Genomic DNA, 19,185 nt, shown 5'->3' with positions numbered 1-19,185 from the left:
TTTCGTTTTCACAAACTTGGGTATTTAGAGAAACTCGTTGCTACTCTATAATAGATGTCGTATCTCCTGAACCTATCCCATTTCTCTATGGAAAATCAACCTTACCTGTATATACACAAAAGCAAGAAGCCCACCAAGGGTATCAAAACCCAGTTTCTAACGTTGTAAGTCCTCAGACATACTGCTGTGCCACTGGGGGCTATGATAGGTGTTCTAGCATGTATTAAGTTATTTGAAATGTGCTAACATTAAAATAAACGTAAACCATTTGGAACCAAAATAATTACAATCTAAAGAATTAAGTAACTTGATAATTATGTTTCTTACTGTCATACATACTGTTTTAAGATCCTTAATATGAACTGATTTTCAGCTCTTTTTCGAAAAAATAATTAATAATGTTGCAGAACATTAATAGTGTTCTTGGCTAATAAACTTTTAGGCTTAGACATTGCAAAAATATTTCCCATTGCCACAAATTCCAGCTATAGAGATACTTTGCTTCCCAAATAAACGTGTAAAACTTGTGTTTAGAACTTAAAACTATGAACTTCAAACTTCTTATATTTCATGAGTTCGCATATAATTTCCATATCTTAAAAGTTTATGAAATGCACTTTAAAAGTAGTATACATTTTTTAATTTCCAAAGTCATTAAAAATAAATATGAAGTCAAATCTATCATTCATCACTTGCCATTCAGGTTTCAGGGAATTCCACTTGTAAAGAGCAAATCGAAAAACAAGACTAGGAACCTTACAGATTGTGAACTGTGTAGCATATGTATGGTGTTTTTCTTATCTTATCTAGCAGCGTGTTCCTACTCGAAGCATTAAAAAAATCCCTAATAAAACTAGCGTTTTCGACACACTCACCTTGCGTGTCTTTTTAGTATAATTTCCATCAAATTAATTACTGTTGATGACTTTCGAAGCGTTACGTATTTACGTTAAGAATCATAACAAGAACTCCAACTGAAAACATTATACACGTAAAATAATAACATTTATTTTCCATTTTCAAATTAAACCCTGAATACACAGTACCAAGCTCTTCTTGTATCATCCAAAAGGAAGAGAGAAAAACTTTCATAGGTAACAAAATATTTTATTTATTTTAGTAAGTCCAACTGTATACTTGACCATAAATAATATTCAACGTTAAACTGGTACACAATTAAAAACATTTTGTTTAGGCCTATCTATGGCCTTCAAAAAGTTGACAACTCTACATTACAACATGTAGAGTCCTCACCTTTTTGAAGGCCATAGATAGGCCTAAATAAAATGTTTTTAATTGTGTACCAGTTTAACGTTGAATATTATTTATGATTTTAACTTTATACACAAGTGCCAAAATACTATAATTGTATACTTGGCGTTTTCGACTACTTCAAATCGATTTAACGTTTTAGCAGATGTAGTTACGTATTTTTTTAAGACTAACCAGAAAGGTTTTGAAAGTATCATTTTACTGCGTATACTTATACAACGTATTAAATAAAAATTGCTTCACCTCATTAATTAAATCTTGTGTAAGTTTCAAGGAAAATTATTTACACGTGTGCTAAACAAATCACTTAGTTTATGCAGCGAAAACTTTCCATTGCCTGTTCTAGAGCTTTCAAAAACAGTTTTCCTTTCTGGTTTATATTATCACACATTTGCATATCTATTTGTATATTTTATCAACTCATCATTTAACATAATCTGATTACAAGATAAAAAAACAACAAAGAAACTGTCAAGAGTACTCAAAACAAGCAACTTCCACCTGTTCATAAGATATTAAATCAGTCATGGTGAATATATAACATAATTAGTATTATCAAGGGTTGCTGACGTTTAAACTGTATATGAATTTTAGACACTTGATATTTAGTTACAGTGTAGAAATAAGTTTTATGTTATCATCTAAATAATGGCTGCCTTACATAAAACTTCTGTGGTAAAGACTTACATCAATAGAGACAAAATATACATCTTACTTTTAAAAATTAAACTAAAGTTAGTTTTAAAGCTGTAAATCAAATAACCATTTATACATTTCAACCACATACCGAAAACAATATTATCAATTCCCATGCTACAGTGATCATTAAGAATTTTTGCTGTTTTCTTCAACATTAACCATTGCAGTATGATATTTATTTATTTCCATAAAACTTATAAGACATTCTTTTGTTTAACTTACCTCTTTTTACCTTTATGATGATCTCAACTTTGTACAATTTTCGAATTAAAACTGCTTATGACTTGGTGTTCAGTATTGTACAAAAGAGAAAATTACTAGAGTTATCATGCCAAAAAAAAAAAAACTTAACCCATATAATCTAAGAAAAACTTTATTATATGTTCAGTTTTGTTTTATTATACTTTGCTATAGAATTTCAACTTATAAGGTTGCCCTTAGTAACTACACACTTCAGTGCTTGTATTTGGCTGTATTAAAATGTATCGATATATTTTTATGCATTTTAAAAATTAAGTTTTATATAGTAATGTTTCAGCAAAGTACTTCAGTTCAGTTTTAGAAAAATTAAAAATACTAATTAAAACCTTTTTTTCAAATGCATTTGATCTATAAAAAATAAGGCTTTTTTCGAGACCCTAAAATAAATTCAAAAATTTACTAACCACCACAATTCTTTCATACAATCATTAACTGTATAAAAGTTCTGGAAGGTCATTACTTGTAGTTAGTAGGCTTTTGTAGTAAATTTGTTTAACACTCCGGTAAGAAAACATTCTCCCATACTGCACGTTTGGGAAAGGACCTTAAATACTAGTAATGCCCATACGACAATCAAATACGTAAACATCACACATCAAACTTCTATTTAGGATATCTACATGCACACAAACAAATGCACTTACATAGTATAATTTGTTATTAACTGGAAAAGGTATACAAAACAAAGCTTAGACGGTATTTTATTAACCTAAGAAAGCTTTCATCGCAATATACTTATGTACAGTGCCAAAAATGCTACACATTATTCGCGAACATAGGCTATTCTGTGTTTTATGAAGGTCTTTTAGAACACTGCACCAGTACGATTTATAATATCTTTTAAACACCATTACATTATCAGGCCAGAAGTTACGAAATCACTAAAATAGCCTGTTAGATACAAAGTACAAATAGAGAACTACAAAGTATCTAGTCGTCTGAAACAATTCGATATTTGTTTTATCTGTCAAGAAAAGAACTACCCACAAATTATTAACTCCTAGGGGGCGGATCCACACCGATTAAATTTTTAAGAAAGAGATTAAAAAATATTAAATAGAGCAAATATCACAAAAAATTAAAAAAAAAATACAGGAAAGCCAAAGCTATATAAATTGAAGCATTAATTTTTCAATTAGCTATTAATTTCATGTTAATATATTACATGACGTAACCTAACGAGCGATAGTATCAGCGCATATACGAAACTTACGCCCTAATCTATACGTGTGAGATCTTCATATAGAATTATATATATTTTATATAATTTGACCCCACACGCACCCCAAATTTCCTATGTTTCCATGGTGAGCAGCAAGCAACTTCTATTACCAAATGCGCTATGCCACCAACGCAACACAAGACTATATTAAATACATTTAGCGTTTTGCACAATGCCCGGCCCTATTTAAGCAATGCTCCGACAAGCCTTACAAGCATGTAAGCGTTAATAACAGGCCTCACACTACATAAACTTTACACAGACATTCACAACAATAAATTATTTGAATTTGAAATACACCAAGTTCCACTCAACGTATAAGACGTAAGATATCCTTTCAATGATTGGACAGTTTTCTGTGTTCATTCTGGAAGTACAACTTTATGTAAATATGTATGCGCTTATAGTTGCAAATGTTAAATTAGGGCTTTCTGAAATGGGTTTTGATTACTACAAGTACAGGATGAGCCTGTATATGTCGACGTTTGTCGAAGAGGTAATAAGCTATATAAAGCGTCATCTAGCAATTTTTCTCTTAATGCAGATAGCTAAATCTCAGTCTAGGCTTAATCCTTAAGAGTAAGTCGCTGTTCTAATAAACACGATAACATGTAAAATTTATGATGGAGTTAAGAAGAGTTAGAAATTGCTGGATTGCAGGTAGCAAACAATTTAATCCGAAGAATTATGGACGGAAATTGCAAATTCATCAATAAATAAGCCTAATATAGTTGACGACAGCTCCATCTGTTGGGAAAATGTCGAATAAGATATTTTAAAACTAATATGTCTTGGGGTAGCTCTGTTTACAATTCATATAGAATAAATAGATCCAGAGTGGTATTTGTCTTCATGAAGACAAATTGGGACTTTCAGGTAACAAAATTGCAAATTTAAAAGATTTTTTTTAAACAGTTATGGAAATGAGCAAATGCAGTTATTATAAAATACAGCTTTTAAACATATTTCTTCTTTTGTTTTAAGAATTTGCATTTTCTTAGCCCAATAAACACATTTTGATGCTTTTTAATATTAAATGGAGTGAAAGTTGTCTTGAAAAACTGCCAATATCACAGAAAAAAAGTATCATCTACACAGTACCATCTGTATCTATTTGCCATATAAACAAATAACACCACAAAACATTCAGAAAAAAAAAACACCTGACAAAAGAGATATTTCAGTCCCTAACGAGTAAGACAACACAAAATTCCGTTCATACTTAGATAAACATATAAATTTTACACTACAAATGCATGCCATGTATTTTTCAGCATCGAATCCCAATGCTTCGGCTCGCAGAACACGTGCCTTATCATTCGAGCTAAGTATACAAGATTGAACTATATCCAATGGAGAAGGTCAAACCAGATTCGTCAGAAGCAAATTGTGAAACGATCATACAGACAAGTGCGAGTTAGTAACAGATTGAATAAAACAGAACAAAATAAATCAATTTAGACTTTGTGTAAAACAAGATAAGTTTGGCGCCTATGAATCTGATACGAGTCCTCACTTTATAAGAAAGTAAAATCACCGAAAACTTCACCTGAATGGTGTGTCAGCCTGCTGACCTTTTTGGAATGTCTATATTTAAGAAATGAATTTAAAGTATGCATATCGGGTACTGCGTCATCAATCAGTTATATTCTTTTCTTAAGTACATACTACTATTATAAGACAGTATAAAACTTAAAAACTATACTACTTTCTACCTTATTGAATATTATACATGTCTCATTTGATACAAATAACAGACTAATGCGTTTCTATTGAAGTTGATTAAAGTTTATGTGAACATTGACGGTATTGATAAAAAAGCTGGGGAATAAACAATATTGGTGTGTTTAAAAAAAAGCATTTTTAACTATTTTCATTACTTTGAAATGACAATTTGATGTAAAGCATGCGATGAAGCTGCTATTATTGAGAGATAGAATTGTTTGTTTTTAATTATGCACAATGCTACACTAGGGCTATCTGTGCTCTGCCCACCACGGGTATCGAAACCCAGTTTCTAGCGTTGTAAGTCTGCAGCCATACCGCTGTGCCACTAGGGGGCGAGATAGAATTAATAAAACTTAGCATATGAGAAACTAAGTGTTCACATACTAGAAAACAAACTAATTAGACAAGTTTTACAGTATTTTACACATTAATAGAAATTTTTGTTTGTTGTTGAACACAAAGCTAAACGAGGGTTGTTTGTGCTCTGCACACCGCAGGTATCGAAACTCGATTTTAAGCGTTATAAGATACAAGCCCTCAGATTTACTGCCCACCGGAAGGGGGGCTTACAGAAATGAAGACAAATGTTTAGCGGAATGGCCTATTTTTAAAAAAAAACAAATTTAATTCGATCGAAACACCCTGATTTAGATCAAAGTTTCGACACGAGTAGTTTACTTGTTTATTTACAGCGTATTTCGATAAAAGACAAGATATAAGCTGCGGGCTGAGGGAAAACCCTTTTCAAAATAAGTTTGAAATTACTGTGATTATAATTACGTTATCTTTAAAGTTTGTAACTAGGCCTAACATGAAATTTTACTCTTTATAAATGTGAGAAATGTGTATGATGTTTCGTCAGATTCAGAGATTTGTTGTTAAGCACAAAGCTACACAATGAGCTATCTGTGTTTTGCCCACCGCCGGTATCGAAGCCTGAATTTTAGCGTGAAAAGCTCTCAGACTTACTGCTGAGACGCCGGGGGACCAGACTCGGAGAGATATGGCTAAATAATATGGTCTAAGGTAACAAAAATAAAGCTACTCTTTCATTATTTATATCTACATTTTCGTATATCTATTATTTATTGACGTATGGATTCCCTACTGAAGACAAAGTACCAATGTATAATATTTTATATTATATTATATTATCATTAAGTCTACTGTGAGTTGGGAAATAAGTATTGTTTGTTCTATTACTTGTGGTATATTCACCTAGTTTAGAAACGTGAATATATAAGTTTCAATAGAACAATACAACTATTCTTGGCAATATTTAAATACACTCTAGAAAGATCGGACAAGAAGAAAGTGAATCAATTTTTCTGTAGATCAGAGAACACGAAAACAACAAGTGTTAGTTCATAAAAAGTATTAATATATATATATATATATATATATATAACCTTTCACTGATAATACTTAGAAAAAAAGATATATATTTCTTTGTTTTAAAGAGATTAAGCAATTTTAAAGCCACGCAGTCAAATATTTTAACAGTTTGTCTATTTCTAAGCCAATGGAAGGTTAGATAATGTACATGAATACCGAAATAAAGTTAAGAAAGAAATACTATAGTATAAAAAAAGAGGAAGACACTGAAACACATCATTCAGCTGAGTCTAGTAAAAAGTTTTGACACAAGAAGAAGAGTAAATAACTAACAGTATTTGGCTTGCAAACCCGTAGTGAAACTTCACACAGGAAGGTTATGCGAGGAAATCAAAACTGTTGTCCTGACATCGCTTGTTACGTCATTTTGTCTTGATGACGTAAGTTACTCCTGTGTGGATCTGAAACAATATTACGACGCCATCACGTTTCTTCCTCCGCTGAGCAAACCATGTTGTTGTTTAGAAAAGGCGACGTTTCCAGCTGGTCTTCGTTCCCGTTTACTAGAATTAACAAAATAAAACATATTTTAAGCTACGGAAAAAAATGCTATTTTTAGTGGGTAACAACTAACCTGTTTTATGAAACTGTCTCAAAATGCTCCATATACCGGTTGAACAAGATGTATAATGTAAGCAGTTTTAAAGTGCATCAGACTTACTGGGTTGTTGTTTGACGGACTGTGATCACGAAAACAGCGCGTGCATCACTCAGCTGACACGGTGTCAATAACTGATTTAATCGAGCGATATGGGAAATCTGTTAATCAATCATTATCAGGCAGGAGAGATGTGGACAGTGTTGCCTTGGTGCCAAATATACATGGTAATTTATTTTTTGGAAAGTGAGTTAATGAAATGTTATTAAGTTTAAAGGAAGAACTATATAGGTTGTTCAATATTTTTGTGTGTTAAATTTTGAAACAAAGACAGTTTATGTGAAGTTAAACACAAAGCTACACAATGGGCTATCTGTGCTCTGTTCACCATGGGTATCGAAACCCGGGTTCTAGCGTTGTAAGTTCGCAGACATACCGCTGTTCCACTGGGGGGGAGGCAAACAAAGTAAGATCAAACGAACAGAATCTATTATGAAATACAAATATAAATCAGTAATATGAGTAAAATAGTTTCAAATAAATAATGTTGAATCCAGAGTGTACTGATTATTTATATTACTTCTATTCATTGTTTGGATTTTTTTTTATTTAACAATTACGTCATAATAATACTAACGATATATGTGTTTTTACAAATATTTCTTTACTTGCCATATTCGTAAAACAATTATAATCAGTCTTATTGTGAGGTAATATCAAACAAACTATCGATCAATAAACCCCACTTGCTTGCGTAACGGCTGGGGCCTCGATCTCAACCATAAGATGAGGAGGAACATTAAAAAAAAAGTACTGCGTGACGTCATTAACTATAAAAAATAAAATTGCTCAGTGACATGCATAAGGAGACATTTCATATTTACAGTGATGTTTGATTGCCTTTTATTGTTTGCAAAAATACAATCATATAATTAGAATATATGGTAAAGAAGTCTTTAAGGTGGTGGACAGATACATATAATGTAACCACTGCTAAAAGTACAGGGGTCTTGTCCCCCCAAAGATCAACCCGTTTGTGTAACGCGTTATATACCATAATATTGCACAATTATATTTAAATGCCTTAAGACTAACCAGAACTTGGGGCCAGAATGCACAAGTATGCCATATCAGCCGAAATACGTACATTAATTATATAAGAAAACGGATATTCAGACAGATGAAAATATATTTCTTACAAACTCATATGATAGAAAGGAACGCTTTATTTAATGAATACACAGATATTCTGTCGAATATTTTGTTTATATTTTTTTCAGTATTTTGTACTGCTTTTGCAACCTTCCCTAACCACACGGTATTTATTTATTTATAAAATGTTAATGAACTTATTAAACCTACCGTAATATGACAGCAACCTAACGAAAAACTACAAATTAACAGTTTAATGAAAAGACAACATCAATTTTGAAAAAACTAAATTTCAGATTTTTGATTGGATTTTAGAAGCAAATTCAAAGTATCTTATATAAGATTTAAATAAGCACACAATACCAGATTTACACAATCCACAAAAATCCGAACAGGTGAAGTTAACACTACCGAACCACACACATAAGACATTGACACCGTCAAAGTGCAGGAAAGATCAAGGTCAATGATCTTTCCCTTTTCCCGTTGAAACAGCCCATTACGAATTAATACCAAACGACGCCATACCCCCATCTGTTGTTTGCCCACCGTTATCTTTCCTGTTCCAGACCTCGTGGTGCCGGGGAATAAACGTTCATAATGAGCTAAGCATGATAAATAAATATTGTAGTTTGGTAAGGACAATACCAATGTCTACATACTGTACCATGTTCTCATAGACCAGTGTATTTCGTTAGCAGGGGAAGTCCTCTAGTCGTTACTAGTTTGTTAGGACTACCTCACATGCAATATACTTGTCACAGGAAAGAATTTGGGATATAAAGCTTAGTTGCTAACAGCTTCCCCTGTACAAACTATACAGTTTAGTTAACGGGAGATCCTCTATCAAAACTTAAACATGAACCGATTTATATAAATTTGGGATTCTAATTATTTAATGAATTCCTTAAAATAATTAATTATATATCTAATTATAAACAAGTGGTAAAAATACATACTGCTTGCAATTGACACAAACCAATATACAAAATAAAAACCTTGTATTTTTGAGCTTTGTATACCGGTATATATGAAGCTATATCTACCTCTGAAGTTAATAAATTATATCATTATATAAAATTATAAATGAAATTACATTACACACTAACATTTTCTTCTATACAATAATGATTGAAATACTTAAGAAAGGTCAAATTAATTGTCAAAATGCTCACTAGGAGATTTGTCTGCGGACTTACAACGCTAGAAAGCGGGTTTCGATTCCCATGGTGGGCAGAGCACGGATAGCCCATTGTGTAGCTTTGTGCTTAACTACAAACAAACAAAGAAACAATTTTTTTGTCTAAAGGCATTTGAAAAAATACATATCACACACACACCTATCTATCTACAGATAGACAGAGAGAAGTAGTTTACATTCCATATTTTATAATACTTGGATGAATTGTAACTATTTATAACGATGTTCTATTTGCTTCACAAGTACCGAGTTGTCTGTATGAAGTTTAATAAATAAATATATATATATACATGTGATGTTAAGTTTGTTTGAGACTTACTTGTGTCTGTAGTCTCCTGGAGTGAATACTGCTTCCCAGGATACATTGAAACCACTTCGTGGTGCTCATGCTGTACACTCGTCTCTCGGGCTCCGTGGGGAAGAAGCATCTTTTCTGGGGATATTGGTAAATGATTCAAGCTGTCGTGAGTCAGGCTATTACAATGAAGGCTCTTACTGCGCATACTCCGGGAGGTGGGTGATCGTGATCCTTGACCGTCATGAGTTCCACCATACGATGTTATAGAACCAGTGATGCTTGGTAGACGAATGTCCAAGTGAGATCCCTTTTCGGTTACAATCTGCAAATAATAAGTTAAAAAAACTATTATATTTTCGAAGGAAAACAATAAGTAAAGTTGAGCGAAATGTCAAAACTAAATATTAATAATTTGAGAAGCATTAAAGTAGAAAACGCAGGCCTATAAAGTAAGTTGTTAGAAATAATTTTAAATTACAATATAAATGAGAAAAGGGCCTCAGATCACTAACTTTGAAGGCCAGCGATTCAGTTTCACATTTTCTAAATCTAGGACACGGTTAAGTCTTTCATTAATTTGTCATTTTTTGCTCTGAATGTTTTCTTTTTCTCACCCAAACGTGATCTAATAACCTCAACAAATTGTGTACCAAACTACGTGTATAGCCATCAAAATGTCACCGAGAAAAAGTTTTTTTTTTACATAGCACATCACATCATAATTGAAATATCGTCTAGGGATCAGACTGAAATAATTATTCATCAAAAAATAAAAATAAATACACGTTACCGTTATTTGTTGAAACAATAATTTTATTTTCAGTGAAGTACCATGATTTAAAAAATTACTACTTTATTAATAACAGTTTAATAGGATGATGTTTTTTTTTTGTAAAATAATATTTCAGCTCAAGCTCTTAATGAAAAAATACACATTTCTATTTTTTTTTATCAAGAGTTATAAAATAATTCAATTTTGTATATTTTAAGTGGAAAAATATCAATTTACCAGCCTCACCCAACATCTGACGGATAATAGTTCCTTCCATAAATGAATACAGCCAAAGCGGGAAATTTTACAGAGCTGCTTTCTTATTTTAGTTCTACTGATGGTGGAAATATCTGAACGTTCACTCTAGCAAATGTTAGGTTCCCGAACAATTCACAAGTCCATTGTTTTATTTGACGACTATTTTCAGAATGGCCATGCCAATGTTACGCCAAATAGTTCAAGAGCTGTGGAAAATTACGCGAACGTCTGGCATCTTCCCGAGATGCTAGCGGTTCAAATGTGTCAAGAAGTATTGGTAGGAATGCCGTATGTATTTCTGTGTTGCTATCAGCTCAGACTCTAGAACTTTTATCTTCACCAAGAACTAAAAACAGGCGCATTTTAATTTTGTATTTTACTGAATCACTTAGCTCGGGAACCTCGTATTTTCATGTCTGATGCCTAAAAATACTATATTTAAACTTATTTATTAATGCTGTTACTGATGCTATCAATGTATCTTTTTAAGAGATTGTATAAGAACATTTTTTAAAACGCTTTTGGAAAAAACAAACAAACTATACGTACGTGTATACAGTGCATACAACAGAAAACAAGTACTTTTGTTGAGGGGTGACATATGACACGTGTTTATCTACCAAACGTTTAAATGAAAAATTTTACCTTTTCATTCATAGCATACAGCTTACTAGTGATATCACGCGCTATCAGCACCGAGAGGACGTTGGCTAGGTGAGTCTCCTTGATTAACAGATATTCAAGACTGTGACGTTGCCAGAAAATGTACCGACATGGGGTTGCTGCTATGATAGACACCTGCAAAATATAACCCGCAGGTTTTTAACTACATGAATCATAACGATAACGTTTATTATTCAGACAATAACAAAGTGGCCATAAAAAAAAGTTATATACATGTGTTACACAAAGTGTAGTCTTTTTTTTTACGTCAAAACATTTGCATAGATGCAAGAAAAAAAAAGGTAATTATGGTCTTCAAATTAAGATAACTTTGAAATAACTTATACTTTAGAAGGTTTAAACTACGCAGGAAAAAAAAACATTATTGTTACATAAAGGTTATGGGGCAGTTATAATAAAAAAATGCCTCCCAAGTATGAGCTACATGTTATTCTTAACGTATTTTGTATTTAAAATACTAGAAATAAAATACAATACTAAGTATAAATTTCCAAGTTTACTTTTAGTGTAGATGTGATAAAATAAGCCCCACACACACTCAACCGAACAATATTTGTATTTATTATGTAGCGTCGTTGACAGTGTTAGGATATTATTGCGTTGTACAATGTGTATCACGTGTTTGAAAAGTACAGGACGTAATTTTTTTCTGTATAGGGTATTTCTGTTTTCTGTACTGTGTAAACACACGTGGGACATCAGTAATTCAATTACACAGTCTCAATATACCTTGTTTTCTAGCTGTTCTGAATGTGTTTTAAACGTTTAAGACCTTTGGCCTAACTATTTAATTTTGCATCTACAGCCTAATCTTAAATGCTGTCATACGGTGTTTCTATCAAACGTCTTTTATCAGCCATTGACCTATACAGGTATTTGAAACAACAGACAAGCAAATTTTGTTTACAAAACCTCTATAAACGTTTTGTCTTGGAAAATTTTAATTACGGTTGTTTGTTATCTGTTTGTGGACATAGAACGCTAGAAACTGGGTTTCGATACCCGTGGTGGACAGAGCACAGGTAGCCCATTGTGTAGCTTTGTGCTTAACGTCAAACAAAAACAAAACTTTAAAATGCAACTTCTTTAATCTTAACTGCCAAAAAACAACAAAAAAACAGTTATCTGTTCTGTTGGTTTTCTAGTTAGCAGCATTCTCTTTGTTACACGGATTATATTAATTCTCAGGATATATTTCCAGAGTTATCCGTATTCTATATATCCAGTATTATCTGAATTTTATTGGTTCTGATGTAACCCGAATTCTATACATTTCAGAGTTAATTTAATTTTTTGTTTTTGATTTTCTCGAAACTATACTTTTTTCTTTTCTTCTGATTTATGCGTGGAATGTTCTAGTCGTTTTGTTCTGAGTTATGCGTAGAATGTTCTAATCGTTTTGTTCTGAGTTATCCGTGGAATGTTCTAGTCGTTTTGTTCTGAGTTATCCGTGGAATGTTCTAGTCGTTTTGTTCTGAGTTATCCGTGGAATGTTCTAGTCGTTTTGTTCTGAGTTATGCGTGGAATGTTCTAATCGTTTTGTTCTGAGTTATGCGTGGAATGTTCTATTCGTGAAGCTTTAAGGAATTTGAATGAATCTGATCCAGTCTGTTAGGTTTTCTGATTTGGTGGAATTCATTTGATTCATGGTTACCTGAAATATTGTTTTTCGAGGCTCACGTGTAACTTCAAAGCAATTTTTTTCCAGGTATTCTATTCAAACTATTATGCTCGATGTTTTATTTTGTGTAATTCGCGATGTGGGAAGACGATGCTAATAAATGAAACAACAACAACAAAAACTCTGTTAATCGAACTTCATCACCAATACATATTTTATTCGGTGAAGTTGTCAGAAACATGTTAAACGTAAACACTTTTTCCATAATTTTATTTAACATTAAAATGTCGATTCCATTAAGATCACTTAATGTTTTCCAGATTCACGAGGGATGGATGAATCTTTATTTTGGTCAGATAACGTTTAGATAAAACGTTCCAATTTTATGCTTTACACAATCAAAGGAGAACTTCTCTCTTTTATGTTCTACAGAACCTTTATACCCAAGGAAGCTCAGTTCACGATGTCAAACTTCCACAGAGATATTTGATATCTTGCATTTGATCTTGACCTGAAGTTTTTGTGGGAAACTACTTTTAGTAGTTATCGTAAGTGCACAGACAGACAAATATTACATCACTGCTGTTAGACGAAAGTAAGAACTCATTAGTTGCATACAGCAATCAATGTATGATATCTGTGTAAATGAATTTATGGAACTCATAGATGATGGTTTATCACACTCTTCTAACAGAAGCAATCGAATGTTAAAGGAAAGAGTACAACACTGGATTTAACCGGAAATGATTACTTATATTCTGTATTAAACACTCAGTCCTTTTGTTTTAGCGCTTAAGATATATAGACTAGAATCAATCATCTGTAAGTGTTCAAGAATAATTTTTAGTTTACAAGTCGGTAACAACTGTTTTTAGAATATTTCGGACCTCCTGAATTCCAATTTGCTGTTACCAAGCTGTATTTTAACTCTTTGAGTTTTTGACGAATAATGCTATTGTACTACAGCTTGGTAACAAGTATATTTGGATTCAACACATCAAAATTGTCGTGGGATGACATGGTACCAACTTTTAAAGTTGTTTGTACTGACAATCCGACTAGCCTAATAGTTACAACGCTGAATCAGACGTTGTTCTTGAGGTAACGAGTATTGATCGGTGCAACGCGACACTCCACTTACAGGGTGTAGGATTCTGCTAAAATTTTTGATTTGGATGAGAAAGAACAATGACTGGTTTTAAAAGCAGATACACTTACATATTTTTATGTGTAAAGTTTAGTGGGTGGAGAATTTTTTATATAATTCTTCTATATTTTTCCAATTATAATTTGATCTTTCTTCTCGGTTATGATAAACGCATACTCTTGCGGTTATCTTATTTACAAAGGCAGTGAATAACAATATTTCACCATTCGATATTTTGATTTGCTTTAAGAAATACTAAATTTCTTAGATTCTCTGCAAACGTTTGCTATAAAAGTTCTCACTCCCTTCCTGCAAAAAGAAAACGTTTATCGTACTCCCCACCCCCCTCACCCCGTTGGCTTTTTGGGCTCATAACGCTATAAATCAAGTTTTGATACTCACTATGGACAGACAGTACATTGCATATAACAAACACACACAAAAGGTTTTTGTTTTCGAAGCGTGATTACAATCAATTATAATTGTCACAAGACAATAGTGGTAAGTTTTTGTATTTTTTAAACACTATATTCAACAAACAAACAAAACAAAAAACCAATAAGCATAATACTGTTGTTTTACGACAAATATAATTGATTATAATTACACCCCCTCCCCCAGTGGTACAGCAGCAAATCTGCGGACTTAAAACGTTATAAATCGGATTTCGATACCTGTGGTAGGCACAGAACGGATAGCCCATCGCGTATCTATGTGCTGAGCTATATACAAACAAACAGCAAAAGAGATTCCAACCATAACAAATGTTCATACTAATACTTTTCACACCAAAACATTTAAGCGCATTCATATAAACAATACTAATACTCATAAGTAAATATTAAGCATAAATCTGTGCTACACCCACTGCTAGAGACTCCCGGTGGGACAGCGGTAAGGCTTCGTAGGACTTACAATGTTAAAATCAGGAGGTCGATTTCCCTTGAGTGAACACAGCAGATAGCCCGATGTGAGTATCGAAACTATATTTTTATGTTTACTATTTTAAACGTTGATAAAAGGATTCATCAGTTAAAAAAACAAGACAAAGTAAACAATACTTGTAACCTACCTTAAACTTGTCTTCAATCCCAGCTTTGCTGGACTCGAATTCGGGAGAGTCCAAAAATTGCTTCGGAAAAATATGATGAAGAAAATGGTGGTCTGTCATTACGTTCACTCTAATTTGGAAGTGAAATGAATAGTTTATTTTTCTCTAAAAAATGTCAGTGCAACGTTAATAACGGAGTTTAAACATAATGTATCTTGATTAGATTTAATTACTAACGTATGACAATCTGTACTCAACATTTGTGATGGAGATATACTCCAATACACTAATTAAATAGAAAGTAAACGGACATAGTTTAAATACTCAGGTAACACACAACTAGAAATTATAAGTTGCGATGACAAATAATAATATTCGGTTTCAGGTTTCGTTTATTTAGAACAACTACCTCACCTAATAAAGTCAAGCAAAGAAGATATTTGCACTGATTTTCTGGGAATCACGGGCTGGGTAAATTTTTCTTATGAAACCTGGGATTACATTAAGTCTGATTCCAGCAGCTACTTTAACTTAAGGGTTTATCTTGTAATCCAATTCTTAATCCATAGTTTTCTAAATTTAATTTAAGGATTAGTTAAGGTGAACAGAAGTCCCGGTTTTATGATAAAGACATCAAACTGTTAGTCACATCGAATCACGAATGTAACAGGACTACTTGACTTGCTCATTGTTGTAAAACGTACTCTCTTGAATCACGAATGTAACAGGCCTACTTGACTTGCTCATTGTTGTAAAACGTACTCTCTTGAATCACGAATGTAATAGGCCTACTTGACTTGCTCATTGTTGTAAAACGTACTCTCTTGAATCACGAATGTAACAGGCCTACTTGACTTGCTCATTGTTGTAAAACGTACTCTCTTGAATCACGAATGTAACAGGCCTACTTGACTTTCTCATTGTTGTAAAACGTACTCTCCTGAATCACGCAAGTAATAGGCCTACTTGACTTGCTCATTGTTGTAAAACGTACTCTCTTGAATCACGCATGTAATAGGCCTACTTGACTTGCTCATTGTTGTAAAACGTACTCTCCTGAATCACGCATGTAATAGGCCTACTTGACTTGCTCATTGTTGTAAAACGTACTCTCTTGCCGCCAAACTCTCTCAAAAGTTCTGTCTGTGCGTGGTGAGAAACCCAGGTCTGCGTTGGATTTTTAGTTAGTAGTATTGTAGTAGACCTATAGGAGTTAGTGAATGAGTGGTGGATGGTTAAACATCAAGGGCTGTTCACTAAGATATTTTTATTATTGAAAATGTTCAACCTATCACAGTGTCAAAACGTTGAAAAGAAAGCGTGTTCTTCTGATACTTTGAAAGCAGGCTTTCCATTTTAAAAGACAGATCGGACTTTATGGATCACACTGCCAAGAAAAAGGACAAGAACCATTTTGAAATTATGGGTAAGGGCTGGGCTTTCCCGGTTTCGAAATCTGGTCATCCTAAAATTAGTGAAAGCGGTTATTAAATTTTAATGAAACTTTGTAAAGGAATTTTATATATCATGTGCAATTTTTGATAGTAAATAAACAGCTGTTAAATGTTTTAGTTTTTACATAGTATATTTAGCCCATATGGAAATTAAAAGACTCGTGAAAACATTCAGTAACTGTATTTATTAAAAATCCATTAAAAAAAACAGATTGAATTACAATGTTTGTTAAAAAAATATTAGTTGGAATTTTCTATCCAAACGATAAATTACGCACTTGTGGGCTACTTGAAACGGCCAGGTCAGATATAAATACAGTCGTTCCTAATTTTGAACTATTGACCAGACAGACGACAGACGGGGTTGCTAATATTTATTTCAAAAATACGGAACTGTTAACTTAGCATCTGATCCTACTTTTCTTCCCAATATTATAATTATCATTATTATCACCCTAATAATAATAATATGCAGTACTCACCTACATTCGCCAAGGGCATTTTTTTGCCGCCTTTTTTTGCAACATTCGTCAATTCCTGGTCAGTTTCGCCTCCATGCCCAATAGCGAATTCACGCCAGTACAAAAGGCTTTACCAATATTGGAACTGACAGGTTTCTACCCAATTGTATCTTTCTTTATATTGACTTTCATATTTACACAATCTCTTCATATTTTTTTTCTCTTCTGTTTACGTCCGTGAGGAATGTCTGGTATTCCCGCTACTTCCCTCACTCTACCTAATCTTTTCCCGTGAGGAATGTCTGGTATTCCCGCTACTTCCCTCACTCTACCTTACGTTTTCCCGTGAGGAATGTCTGGTATTCTCGCTACTTCCCTCACTCTACCTAATGTTTACGTCCGTGAGGAATGTCTGGTATTCCCGCTACTTCCCTCACTCTACCTAATGTTTTCCCGTGAGGAATGTCTGGTATTCCCGCTACTTCCCTCACTCTACCTAATGTTTTCCCGTGAGGAATGTCTGGTATCCCCGCTACTTCCCTCACTCTACCTAACGTTTTCCTAACCACGTGTAAAAGCGTGCTGCAGCTAATTTTAGCTGCTAATAATATGATTTTCAAATATTAGTTCTCTAGCTTCCGCTAAATGCATTGATTTAGCAAATCATGGGACATATTTTGCATTATTACATTGTCTAAGTTTCCAAACCTTATATCATTGGAAGGTAAGGTAATAATAAAACTGGCTTTGCAAAATGATAAATATTTTTAATATGTTGAAATAATGATAAAAGGCGTCGCGCACTGATTTAGTACGAGACAGGCAATTTTCTCTTTAAATAAAAGACGTCCCTTGTAATACGGGATTGTTGGCAAATCCAACTCCCACAGCCATAAGGACTTTTTACTGCTCTTCAAATCGAACAATGAGATACAGTTTGCTTATATTACCCGTCCTCGGCTGAATGTGCGCAATGTGTTCAGTGATATCAAGTCTCGAACCCCAGATCTTTACTAAACAAGCACAGTCCATTGATAAACAAGAATCTTCAGTCATGACAGTCGATGGCTAGCACTTGATGACATAACCTTCCGAAGCTACTGGCTTGACGACGAAACCAGATCGTCTCTATAACGTTTTGGAAAATATCAAAAACTGAAAATGCGAAATATAACGGATAAATAACGTGCGGAAATATAAAAGTAACACGATTTTGAATTTCGAAGATCGAAACTTGAATTTTTAAAAGAAATTTCATATTGGAAAGTCTGCAAGATTAAAACCAATTTAAGATTACGGTACTATTATGTATGTTTGTTTGTTTTGAATTTCGCGCAAAGCTACACGAGGGCTATCTGCGCTAGCCGTCCCTAATTTAGCAGTGTAAGACTAGAGGGAAGGCAGCTAGTCATTACCACCCACCGCCAACTCTTGGGCCACTCTTTTACCAACGAACAGTGGGATTGACCGTCACATTATGACGCCCCCACGGCTGAAAGGGCGAGCATGTTTGGTGTGACGGGGATTCGAACCCGCGACCCTCAGATTGCGAGTCGAGCGCCCTAACAACCTGGCCATGCCGGACCGCTATTATGTACAACATGCTTTAAGAAGGATGAAACCGCCCGGGCTCTTGGACCCCAATATGGTCAGTAATTTTCAAATCGATGGCCGATGGTCCTAGAAAGCTTATAAACTTTGAAAATAAAAATGGTCATGTATTAATATGAATTGTTACGAATGGCGAAAAGTCGTTTTGAGATTGCCATCACTGATCATACTATTACTGTCTCAGTTGCTTTATTATTTGGTTGTTAAAATGAAGTTAAAATTGTGTTGTGTTATTATATTTAAGAAATGATAAATAATATTGTTACGTCTCCGTTCGTTAATTGATTTTCCGTAAATTCG

General features: G+C 33.5%; 1 protein-coding gene across 1 annotated transcript in view; it reads right to left on the bottom strand.

Annotated features, from left to right (window-relative positions):
- Window positions 1–986: 986 nt before the first annotated feature.
- The window catches only part of LOC106460060 (popeye domain-containing protein 3-like), a 33,806-nt gene continuing 15,607 nt past the window's right edge, over window positions 987–19,185 (bottom strand). The window contains exons 6-9 of the mRNA XM_013919746.2: window positions 15,381–15,489; window positions 11,502–11,654; window positions 9,848–10,148; window positions 987–7,080 (exon numbers count right to left, since the gene is read on the bottom strand). Coding sequence (XP_013775200.1) covers window positions 7,001–7,080; window positions 9,848–10,148; window positions 11,502–11,654; window positions 15,381–15,489 — 643 coding nt within the window. The 3' untranslated portion in view covers window positions 987–7,000. The remainder of the gene's footprint in view (window positions 7,081–9,847; window positions 10,149–11,501; window positions 11,655–15,380; window positions 15,490–19,185) is intronic.

This window comes from Limulus polyphemus, unplaced genomic scaffold (genome assembly GCF_000517525.1).
Source record: "Limulus polyphemus unplaced genomic scaffold, Limulus_polyphemus-2.1.2 Scaffold700, whole genome shotgun sequence".
In the NCBI taxonomy this organism is placed as follows: Eukaryota; Metazoa; Arthropoda; class Merostomata; order Xiphosura; family Limulidae; genus Limulus; species Limulus polyphemus.
Note: the sequence above shows the minus strand (reverse complement) of the source record. Positions and strands in the feature narration are given on the sequence as shown.